The 12,850-nt window shown below is 38.8% G+C and overlaps 1 protein-coding gene across 2 annotated transcripts in view; it reads right to left on the bottom strand.

Moving 5' to 3' along the window:
* pcdh15b (protocadherin-related 15b) overlaps positions 1-12,850 on the bottom strand; it is a 310,069-nt gene that overhangs the window by 281,299 nt on the left and 15,920 nt on the right. For both annotated transcript variants that reach the window (XM_089121979.1, XM_089121981.1), the window contains exon 2: positions 8,667-8,781. In XM_089121979.1, the coding sequence (XP_088978105.1) occupies positions 8,667-8,763 (97 nt within the window). In that variant the 5' untranslated portion in view covers positions 8,764-8,781. The remainder of the gene's footprint in view (positions 1-8,666; positions 8,782-12,850) is intronic.

A 12,850-nucleotide genomic window follows, 5' to 3' on the forward strand; every position in this document is an offset into this window, starting at 1 on the left:
AAAAAGGGTTTTCTCAATGGACAAAATAATATATCAGGCAAGCTACTGCCATCAAGATGAATGGGAATGCTTAGGGGTGGCTCTCTCTAGACCTCCATGTAAATGACAGGAACCTCAGCAGAGACAGTTTCAGAGATAAAGTCAGTGACAAGTAGAGTCTGAAAGTAAATTATCCTCTCTGTTGGTTTTGTCTTAAAACTGCCATCAAACTGAATGAGTTATGGCATCTTGGAATGCAGCTCCATTTTACTTAAGAAACAAAGAACACCAAGTGCTGTGGCCCTGTTTACACCCGGTATTAGGAAGCACTTTTGTCAATCCAGTCACAAACGGACAACGGTAAATACAGGTGTAAACGGGTTATAAAACACTTTGACCTTGTCCACCTTCGACCACTTCCAGAGGTAGTCGAAAACACATTTGACCGGATTGCTTTAGTAGTGGTCAAATGTGTTTGAACAGCCACAAAAGAGCAGGCACCTGCTCTCTGCCTATACGGACTTAATGCGTAAACATTTTAGCCAGACGGGATTCAAAATTTGTCAGCTGAAGACCTAAGTTTGATTTGAAGACGAAAAACGTTCCAAGCGCAAAGTTCTCTCATTATTCCTGATTTCTAATGTGCAGTCATTGAGTTTGCGTGGTCTTGTGGCTATCAGAGCAGAAACAAAGCTTAGTTGTTGTTGGTTTTTCCTTCATGCCCTGTTGCATTATTATGGAATTTATGTGAGCTTATTTCGACCGTGATTCATTCAAGAAAAAGATCCCCCCCCCCCCTTAAAAAAACAACAACAAAAAAACTAAACAAAACAAAAAACACATAACAGAATAAAGTCCAGTCGTGGGTGAACTACAATGGCACGCAAGTCTTTATTTATTTATTTTTATCTAGCGTTATCGTGTGGTGTGGAGCGGAGCACAAGAGAACAACAGAGTTTGAAGCTGCTCGTTTAAAAGACCTTGCTCGCCTCTCAATCGTCCAATTTCAAAATGGTTATCACAGGATAAGTTCGTAAGCTTTCGAATGATACCTAATCTATGATGATTACTAAAATATGTGATATGAAAAAAAGGCAATAAAGAGTGCCAGTCGTCACGCTAGCAGGACGTGACCGTGAATTAAACCGTTTGTTCTCCAAATTCTGTTTCTGAAAATCATAGCAATCAGCCAACTTCAGATAACCACAACTTTTGTTACAGAAAAACGATAAAAGAAATAAAAAACGTTTTGGAAAGGGCTTGAACCCACCTTTAATAGGGTCTCAAAACCTGTAATGTGTCAAATTTCACCATGTGGTGGGTTTTCCCAGATTGCATCACATATGGTAGATCTTAAAGACGTTGTTTAGACCTTATTAAACCTGGAGGTCAAATGCAAATTAATTCTTAAACCCGGACATACTTACTGTAGGTTAAATGAGTGGCTTAGAGATACGCTTTAAGGACAATTCCAGTTCGCCTTTTCAGAACTATTTTTGTATGGACTTGAAAATGGAACGGTGCACGGAGGAAAATGGAACAGAATAATACCACCTATTGCCATAATGTTGGCAACCCATAATTCTGCAGAATGTCACTGCTTGGTGTAGCATTAAGATTTCACAAATCATCCAGTCAGGAGTCCACCTTACCTTTTAGTTACTTTCAATTTGAACTGGATCAAACTGTGTATATGGGGGTTACAAAATAGTACAGTATATTACAGAACTGACAGCTTAAAAGGGGTGGTTGATTATGATTTCGCTTTTCTAACTTTAGATAGCGTGTAATGTTGCTGTTTGAGCATAAAAAATGTGCAAAGTTCCATTGTTCAAAGTTCAAAGCAAAGACAGATATGTTATTTTAAAGCAAATCCGTTTTAAGGACTAAAACAAATGGCTGTTAGGGACTACAGGAGAGCACTAACCCTAGAATTTACATAAACACCACCCTGGGAACACGATTTTTATCATGACAGAATATGCTAATCACACATAACTCCACATAAGCTAGATAAATTCATCAACTAACCACTAAGAAATGTCCTGTTGCATTCTACATGTTGTCACTTCTTCTTGTGTGTCTCCATCGTTGTCTGACTCTGCTAAAAGTTTTTGAAATTTCCAGAGCAAGTTTGGTAAGTTAAAAGGACACAAGCTGCCGAAGCTCTGCCCTCTGTGCCGGGAGCAGCAGCTCATTTGCATATAAAGGGACACACAAAAATGATGTGTTTTTGCCGACCCTCAAAAAGTGACAACTTTAACATGCTATTTAAAAATATCTGTTGGGTTTGTTGAGCTAAAACTTCACATACACATTCAGGGGACATCAAAGACTTATTTTACATCTTGTGAAAATGCATTGTACCACCGCTTTAATAGAGAGGGTGACTGTAAATGAAAAATTACCACAATTTTTATACAAACTTGTTTTATGATTTCAGAAAACTTATAACTCACACATTATTTATATTTCTTTTGTGTTAAATAAATGGGGATTTTTTTTAGTTAACCATTTAGTTAATACTCTAGGTAAAACAAAACAATTCAAAAAAAAATTATCTAATCTAATGTCTATCTAATTATTTCCCATCTGCCTTTCTGCTGTTATCTCGGGACGCTTGTCCCGAGAAAAATGGCGTTCGTCAGGTCCAGTTTTGTGTCCAGCCTCTCACGGGGATTTCGGATGCCCCAATGCCTGTGATGAGACGACTCAACGCCTGTGAAGAGACGACTCAACGCCTGCGATATGTTATGGCGCCGTTTTATTCATAAACAATATTTATATTTAATATTTATATTTAAACAATATGAATGTAAGCCAGAGGAGAACTGGCCCCCGACTGAGCCTGGGTTCTCCCAAGGTTTTTTCTCCATCCAATCTGATGGAGTTTTGGTTCCTTGCCACTGTCGCCTTGCTTTTGGCTTGCTTTGAGCTTGCTCAGTTGGGATTATTTAGTGTTTAGCAATGTTGTTGATCTGTGTTGTGCTACTTACATGTTATCAGTGTGAAGCTGCTTTGATACAATCTGTATTGTGAAAAGCGCTATATAAATAAATGTGACTTGACTTGACTTTTATTTATCATGTGTTTTTTTTATTTATTTATTTATTTATTTATTTATTTTTTTTTTTTTTTTTGGGGGGGGGGGGGGTGATTTCCATTAAACGAGGGTAGATGTTAAAACTCCATGCTGATTTGTACTCGGCTTTCACCAAAATAAACTATGCTTCTCCATCCATTTACGCTTCTTTCCATAAGGTGGTGAGACTCCCCTTCCGTCAGGTGTTAATGGCTGCAGTGTACTTGGCACGTCAGCACACACAACAACTGCAACTACAGTGTGGTGTTCCCAGTGGACCATCATGACAACCATCTGGATTGAGCCGAGCATGGGACATCTCTAGGGTCTTCAAATGGGCACCTACCGTCCTAGCCCACCTATTGACTAGCCCACGACACCTCAAGAGGGTTCGACCAGACTGGCATTCCAGAGTCACCCCCCTCTGTCCCCCATTCAACTCAGCCCAGCTTACTGACCTCTATATCCCTCCTGCTGCTGAGACCTAAACACAATCTCACAATCTCTCCACAATCCAAGCATATGAGCCAACCCGTTTGACTAAGGATGTCGAGCCCCACTTGTGCGTTAAAGCAGTTTCAGTGGCAACAGTTCCGTATGGCATATCACCTACCACAAAACACAATATCTGCCCAACCACCCATCATTCACCCTATATCCACATGAATGTAATGACTGTAAATACTATGCAACCCATACAAATAAACCAACAGACTCTTCAAGTTTTTCAAGAATTCTACGAAACCGTAGCATGGCACTTGTACACAGCCAGCAAGAATCTTTCCGTCTCAACCACAGCCAGTTGCTGTTCCATTCTGCTGCTTCAGATAAGTTCTTTAATGTGCGATGCAACTCTTGGCCACTGAATCCGACATCTCTGAGGAACCGGATGGTAGAGTGTGCCACAAAACCTCGCTGTTCTGCTTCAGTGGCCAGATGAGCATACCTCAGTTTCTTCCTCTCATATGCCTCATCTACCACATCCTCCCATGGCATCAGTTGAACAATGCGTGCTGATCCAGACCATAAAACAATATCAGGTCGTACGTTAGTGGTAGCAATCTCAGGTGTAAAAATAAGCCATTGATCAAGATCAGTCAGCATCTTCCAGTCCCTAGCAGCTTCCAGTTGTCCTGGGTGAGAATTGGTGTTAACACCTTTTCTTGGTGGTTGCTAGCCTGGGCGGAGGAATTGTCTTCTGCGTGTAATGTTTTGCTAGAACAGGCGGCAACGTATTGGTCATACTGCGCTTGCCTTCCAATGCTAAAGCCAAACATTGCAGTACTTGGTCATGGCGCCAAGTAAACTGACCTTGGCAAAGAGCCACCTTACATCCTTTCAAAATGTGCCTTAATGTGGCAGGTGATGAACACAAAGGACAAGAGGGATCCTCTCCTACCCAGAGGTTTAGGTTCTGCGTTGATGGGAGAACATCATATGATGACCTAAAAAGATAACTTATCCTACTCTCTTCGATTGACCAAAAGTCTTGCCAGCCCATCTTGCATTGTTCTACTCTCCCATCTCATCAACTCTCCCTGCTTGGCCTGGGAAATGGACTTTATACACCTCATCCTCTCCTCCTGCTTTCGCACCTTGTTGCCTACCAGCTTCCTCGTTTGAGCTGGACCTGCCTTGTGCCATTTAGGAGGAGCTACAAAAAGCCCAGAACACCCTCTTCCATGCTGTACCTGTCCCACGATATCTGTATTTGAAGTGCAGCCTTTGCCTCTACTACAGATTTCTTTGCTGACCACTTTCTACCAGTTTTTAACACAGGGGCTGCCTCCCTGACACATTTGCCGCATGACTCTACTAAGGTAATTTCCAGTCTGACCTTAGCACACTTAAACTCCTCGGTTAAAGCAGAGACTGGCAGCTGCAATATTGCTTTACTAAAAAGTCCCAATCTGCTGAGGCAGCATGGAACTCACAACCATTTCCTGATGTATGAACTTATTAACGCTTCAAGCTTATCCACTGTTGTCAAAGAAACCTCGTACACAGTCAGTGGCCACAGAAACCTCGACAGGAGACCAAACTGAAAGAACCAGTGTTTTAGTTTGCCTGGCAGAGCACAGCTGTTTATGCTCTTCAACCCTTCCACTGCTTGTCGTCTAACTTCTCCCACTCGAACTGTGTCTTTTAGATCCCCATCGTACCATCTCCCAAGACTCTTCATTGGCTTCTAAAAAACTGTTGGTATTGCGTCACCATTAATAAAGAATATTTTATTTGCTACCTTTCCTTTAAATAATGAGATGCTCCTTGATTTAGAGTGCTTAGATTGCATTCGTGTCCATTCAATATTATCTGTTAACTTCCCCAAGAACCGATTAGTGCAGGCTACTGTTGTAGTCATGGTTGTCATGTCATCTATGTATCTATGATTGGTGGTAGTCGCATCCCAGAAGCCAAGCGCTCTCCTCCTACTACCCATCTTGATGCCCTTAATGATTGCTTCCATTGCCATGGTAAAAGCCAGTGGAGAAAAGATGCATCCTGCCATTATTCCAACCTCTAAGCATTGCCATGCAGTGCTGAATTTTGGAGTTGAGAAACTAAATTGCAAATCTCCAAAATAGGCTTTCACTATTTTTTTATTGACATTGGTAAATTGGTAAAATCAAATGCTGCCCAAAGAAGCTCATGTGGCACTGAACCATATGCATTAGCCAAATCCAGGAATGTCACATGGAGTGCCTTCCTCTCCTGAATTCGTTGTCAGATAACATTGATGTGTTCTAAGCATCCTGAGAACCCTGGAATGCCCGCGTTTTGAACTGAAGTGTCAATGAAGCCATTCTTTAATAGGTAGGTGGACAATCTCTGGGTAACAATGCTGGCTCAGTGGTTCATGTGGGTTGTCTACAAACCGAAAGGTTAGTGGTTCAATCCTCGGTTCATGACACCTAACCCCAGCTGCTCCTGACGAGCAGGCTGGCGCCTTGCATGGCTGACACCGCCGTCGGTGTATGAATGGGTGAATGTGAGGCAAATGTAAAGCGCTTTGGTGGCCATAAGGTCTATGAAAGCACTATATAAATGCAGTCCATTTACCATTTTCCTTAGGTATAAAGACTCCACCTACTCTGCACCATGCTCTAGGTACAACCTGTTTTCCCATGCCATTATTAACAATTTCCACAGAATTTGCAAAACTCCTGAAGCACTCTTGTACACTTTGTATGGAACTCCATTAGGCCCTGAAGATGTTGAAGCCCTTGCCTTTCTCAAAGCCTGCTCTACCTCTTTCGACTTAGGTGCACATACCTCCATTTGGTATTCTGGTGGGTTGATAGGTATGTCTGATGGAATTGACATAGGCTCATGCCTTTTTGCATCTGTATGCATGTCCTCTAAATATTTCTTTAGCTCAACCCTAGATGCTTTTAAAGTGCCATTCTTCTCACTGGTGAATAACTTCAATTTCGTGATCAAATAAACAGAATTCCAAAGATTACACCATGCTAATTATCAAGGGTAACAAAACAAGGAGCTTGCTATTATATGGTGTTTGGTTAGGCTACAACACTGAATTCGTTGTGTACACACATAAGACACAAGGTCCAATGAGCCAGGGCTGGGCCGGGGTAGCAGGGGGCGGGGCGTGTTCGGTACACCATGAGAGTATTGCGATACGTATCGTCTGCATGGTTTTCAAAACAAGAATACTTTTTGTGCGCAAAAACATACATGAATAATGACTTTATTTCAACTATTCACTTCCTTCTCTTTGCGCCTCTAGTCAGTTAACCCTTTAGGTTTTTTCCTAAAACATTCGATTTTGACATCTTAATTTCTTAAAAGGGAAAAAAGATAGATACTTTCTGTAAATTAGAGAAATATTAAGGATGACACAAAGTTTATGTGGGGATTACATTTTTTTTTATCTAATTTCATATTATTACGTCATATGGTGGAAGCAATCTTGGATTATAGAATTTTCATGAAAAGTCACGTTTAAATGATAAAATCAAGCACTTTTTTTACCCCCAAAATGTACATCACCTTCTGCATGCCATATTGCACAATCCTGAATGCTAAGGTATATAGTAAGTAATAAACAAACTGTGTAAATCATTACTAATAAATGGTAGAACAAACCTTTTGCTGTAGAGATTTTCCATTTACTACATACAGTAGACACTCTGATTCCATGTATGGGGCATATATATATATTTGTATATATACATCATACATGCGTCTAGAGGGTTAAACTAGTGTAATTGCGTAAAGCTACATCACACGTAGGCTCGCTATTGGTTGACGCTGGTCATGTGTGTGATGCGTGTGACGTACAACAACAGATCAAACGTAATTACATTTTTGGGTGAACTATCCCTTTAATCCCAGAATTTTACAATAGAATTTCACCAGTCAAACAACTTACTGCTACTTTTCAGTAAATATTTACATATAAGATCAACATTTCTCTCACAGTGTGTAACAGTGTCAGTCTGTTTTGATTTCTGTATTTGTCTGTGTTCTGTCAATTAGTTCAGTTCTGTCTTTCTCCACCCCCTGCCTGTTTGTTTTAGGGGTGTTTGATTGATTGTTAGTTCAGTTCAAGTGTGTCTTGTTAATTTGGTCTTCAGTTATGTCTTTACTTCTTATGTACTGTAGCTGAATGTACTGTACATTCAATGTGTGTGTGTGTGTGTGTTTTTTTTTTGTTGTTGTTTTGTTTTTTTGTTTTTCAAAACATCCCATTTTTTTTTTTTTTTTAATATCGGCCTCTATACCAAATGGTTGAGATGTCACTTAATGGTAATAAATGGTAAGGGAATTCATACATATACTTTCCTATACTTTTTCATTGCCCATCATAATTTATGATCAAAACCTTTTCTAGTCTTGACAAAACACATTGTCAGAAAGGTCTGAATCTCAAGGTTCAATATTTTGTAACAGAAGTGATATTTGGACAGAAATGTATTAATTTGAAGTGCTTTTACTTCAAAGTGTTTTCTTTGAAACAATACTAAACTTAGGTCTTTATACCAAAGCATACTTGAATTACAACCAAGTTTTAATATTGCATTGTAATGTCCATTCTCAAAAACGGTGGTGACAATTAAACATTATGTGCCAAATCAACCGTTTGGTTGAGCATATTTTTGAAAAATTATAAAAAAAATATACTTACGTTTTTTATAGCACCAAGTAACATATTTTTGTAAAGTTAAGGCTCTTACAGTGTAATATGTAAAAAAAAATAATTAGCTTGCAAAGTATCACTGTTTTTTGTTTAATAAAGCCGTTGCACATAGATCCTGCCTCCTCCATCTCTGCAACTGGATGTAACACATTGTATGCCACCTTAGATCATTTTTTTTTTTTTGACTAAGCTTGAAGCAAAGCATTCTTTGATTTTCTTCTTCTTCTTGAAGGATGCATGTGATGCTTCATTGGTTATCTCAGAAGACGGCATAATCATGCTGCCTACGTTTCAGAAGTGTGCCTGTGTATGTGGGCAGCTCGCCAGCTTATGAAACAGAACTTATGAGTTTTGGAAAACAGACATCATCATCTATATTCAATTGCTCCGAAACAGGAGTACTGGAGACGCAAGATTTTGAGAAAACTTTGAGGAAGAACTTACCTTCTGAATCTTGAGAATAGCTAGCAGCAGTGAGCAGAAGAACGCCAATGCCTATTCCCAACCACTTATAGAGCCACGACCTCTGGCGCATCTTCATGTATTACAGCATGCTCACCTGGCAACATAAAGAGACAGGTTACGGTCTCCTCTATGGCTGAAGAGCTTCTCTCGCATACATAAGTTGCATAATGACGTACCATTTAAGATGCATGAGTCATAAGTCGTATAATTGGTATCCTTTAAATACGGAGAATTTCATAACAGACCTCAGGGGGATTCGAATTCCAAGTGACCGTTTGATTTTGATCTCTTTGAAAAAAATTATTTACCATTTCCCATAAAAAGCAATCCCAAGACTTTGAAGTTTACTCAAAGAACATTCTAATTAATTCTGGCATCAAAACATACAATGAAGCTGGCTGAGTCAATTTCCCCACCATAATTACTTGAGTCATTTTACATCATAAAAATAATAGAGAGTTGGCTTTGGGGATGTTGCATCAAACTGAAATCCTCTGTAATGACAGCGGACAGGAAGCATTTGCTGCACATATAACCTTTTCCTTTGAAGTGAGCAGAGAGATAGATAGCGTTCTCCATGTGAGAGATATAACAATCCACAGCAAAGTGCGGCTTTGAAGTCTGCAACATGTCTAAGGGGTCAAACAACTCCTTCCTGGAAAAGACTCAAAGACCAACCTGTCTTGACAGGTCCTTCTAAAATGAAGGAAATTATCACTTTTTCAAGTTTGGTTGGCAGTGTTGACATCATGATTGTGCACAACCGTTAAATTGTGTGATTTTGTGTAGCTGATAGCAGGAGAAACGTGGAAAGGGCATTACAGTTGACTCTAATATTCCTTGTTTTGGAAAACATTCTGAAATGATTTTACTCCAGATCCACTCCTGGTTTTCCCAAGACTATGGGCCAACCTTGTTCAACAGATGGGATTGAAGTCCATTACTGTTTTTTTTTTTTTTTTTAATAAAGTTTAATGCTATTTTTGTCAATATTTATAAATAAAATTTGACATGACAGTTTTTTTTTTTGTTTTTGTTTTTTGTTTGTTTTTTTGTAATCTGGCTATGCTCCATCCATCCTAAGTTATGATCAAACCTAAACAAAATCTGTGTACTACTTGTACTGATTATGACACTTGAGAGACAACTGAGAGTACAACAGTTCTGCAGGTACAGATTCATATGGGTATGGAAGTGATAAAGAATTGTGTGATATAAAGTAGCAATTGTGTGTAATAATTGTGACATGAGAAGTCGCAATTACCTTTTTTATTTTGTATTCTTCATTTTGTGGTGGAAACCAGCTTCCATATATGGGTCTGCTAATACGCAAGGGGGAAAAAATCTAACTTTGTTGCACAAAAAAAAAACATATTTACAATTTTTTTCTTTCTGTGACCTATTTTTGTCCCAGAATCAGTGACACAAATAATCCATTACAGCATATGGAGATATACAGCATGAATGGAAGTAAGTTATTTTGCAAATATAAACTACTGACATGAGCTGAATAAACAACAAGCTGGTCTATGGCATCTGTAAAACAATCCTGACAGATTCTGTTCGTGTAGCCTATCAGGACATGACTTTACAAAATGTACAGAGGCTATTTAAAAAAAAAAAAAAGTAATAGCAACAAAAATATAACTTTTGTGATCCAGACATCAAATCAAAACAGCAAATCCAAAGATACTTGACTGAAAGATCCAATGCAGAGAGAGAGAAAAAAAGACAACCATACAAAGAGAGAAAGAGACTTTCAAGCCTTTCGAATACATCAAAACCCTCAACACCGGAGTCGATCATTGCACTGCCATGCTCGCTGACTATCATTATGAATGGTCTTTGTTCTTTCAAACTGAAAGAGTCTTTGGGGACATGAATGTAATTTCATCCTCTGTTGTCAGGTCGGAAGCATATCTCTCCCCAGTGTTCCTCAATACAAAGGTCTTCCTCAGGACAATCAATAAGAGATGCTTCAGCGCTACGCTGTGAGAATGCAACGGATTGACGGCAGACACAATATGTCAAGGGTTGAGTCCTATAAATGTTTCCTTCGAAAATTCTTTTCTTTTTATTTTTTTGTGGTTTCAAGAAATTTGATGAAACTAAGTGCAGGCTTTTGTGTGCAGCCTGACAATCAGTGCACAATAATGCTCCGGGCCTCCAATAAGCTAATGGCGTTCTCTAGTTCAACTCTAATCTTTCAGAGTAACTGAGACAACACCTGCTTGACTGTGTAAATGCTTATCAGAGCCACAATTTCACAAAGAGGGGCTGAACATATGCTGCCTTCAAATCACATCAGAATACTTGCATTTATGAGATGAGTGCACGAGTGCCACCAGTTACCACTAGGCAACCTTTTTCTCAATCGCTTTGGCTCAATTCTCAAATTAGACTTTTTTTTCCCTCAAACAATAATTTCACAAAAAAGATCTCTGAATTTGTTTCTTGTTCACATCATATTAGAATTTCTAATTGATTGTGCACATGCGTGCAAATGAGTCATTACAATTGTCAACAATTTGCGTAATGGCTTATTGCACATGGCTTATTGGTCTAAGCTAGTGAGTTGTTTCTCATTAAAGGGGTGTTGAATTGAGAAATTAAATTTTCCTTGAGCTTTTGACATCTAAGAGGTCATCATATTATAAGAATATCACGTAAGTTTCAGAACTGAAAACGTCCTTGTTAGTCCAATAAATGCTTTAATTGACACCAGCCCCAGCGGGGAACTATGACGTCAAAGAGGATAAAACACCAAACCTGCAGAAGAAGATCAGTGCCTACTTCAACACAGCTGGTTTAGTCCCGCCCACTGATTCGTGCATTACACGCATAGCTAAATAACATAGATGCATACCTCGTGATGACAAACCGGATCGAGCTTCCGAGCAATACAAAATATTGTGCAGTGCCTGTTTGTGGAAGAAGACAGTGGCTGCATAAGCTTTCTCTGGATTCCAATAGGACTGCATGGATAAACTTTATTTTTAATAACGTTCTAGCTGATGAGGTAAAACAATGTCTGTCTGTTCTCAGACCGAGTAAGATTAAAGAACGGTGGTGTGCCGTCTATATTGGATCTGACAGGAATTGTGCAATACACGGACTCTGGGTCGAACATGTATGGGCGAATCATTCCTGTTGCCATTTTACAACATTGGATGTTTTCAAAACAATTTCCCCCAAGTGCGTCGACGGGTGAGTTGAAACTCATTATAATATGCAAAACTGTTATCCACTCACAGCAGTGGGGGTTTACTTCCAAGTCTTCAGTGCGAAACGCCCATAAAACCGAGTGTTTTTCAGCTTGGCTCAAAACTAGGGTACAAAATAGCCTATTACTTATTCATTTTTATGTTTTCGAATGCAAAAACCAAGCGAACGTCATAAGTTGACCTCAGACAACAATATAATAAAATTTTAAAAAAGCCAGTTCATGACCCCTTTAAAACTGTCAAACTCTTCACAAACTCCAATCATTCTTTCATTGAAAACTGTCAAAATGTTCCAAGTAAAAAAATATATACTATGTCAATGGTACTAGAAACTGTCTGGTTACTGATATGCTTCTAAGGCATCAGAAAATCGGCTGAATAGATTAGAAAATGTTAAAACCCAACTGTTTAACTCAGGTGGCGTTGTAAAATGAGCCTATTTACAAAAAAAAAAAAAAAAGAGGAGTATCCCTTTAAGTTCTCAAAATCTGCCAGACATGTTATATCCCCTAAATATTTATGACAAGGATTTTTTGCTAAATAGGCAAACAGTCTGTCTTTGTAATGAAATAGGAATTACAATCTTATCAATCAACCAATAGAGCAATATGAAGACATGGAAGAAGATGTATGTTAGAGAAAGACATAATAGGGTGTGTTAAAATGTAGAATTTTCCATTAACATCCAACACATTTCTGTAAAAATGTCCAATTTATTTTTGTGTACTGCAGTACTGACATTTCAGTCAAATTGTACTGTCTGGATCTGTATCTGAAAAGCTAATTGTGATCCATACAAACATTCAACTAGACAAAAGTGACACTCTAGTATAGTATAAAGCAGTTAGTGTCAAAATAGTAGTAGTAGTAGTAGAAAATGAACATGAAATTTGTATGTGACATATTTATTGTAATATTGAATATTTCCATGGTGAAAAA

This window comes from Pimephales promelas, chromosome 17 (assembly GCF_988280905.1).
Source record: "Pimephales promelas chromosome 17, fPimPro1.hap1.1, whole genome shotgun sequence".
Taxonomy (NCBI): domain Eukaryota; kingdom Metazoa; phylum Chordata; class Actinopteri; order Cypriniformes; family Leuciscidae; genus Pimephales; species Pimephales promelas.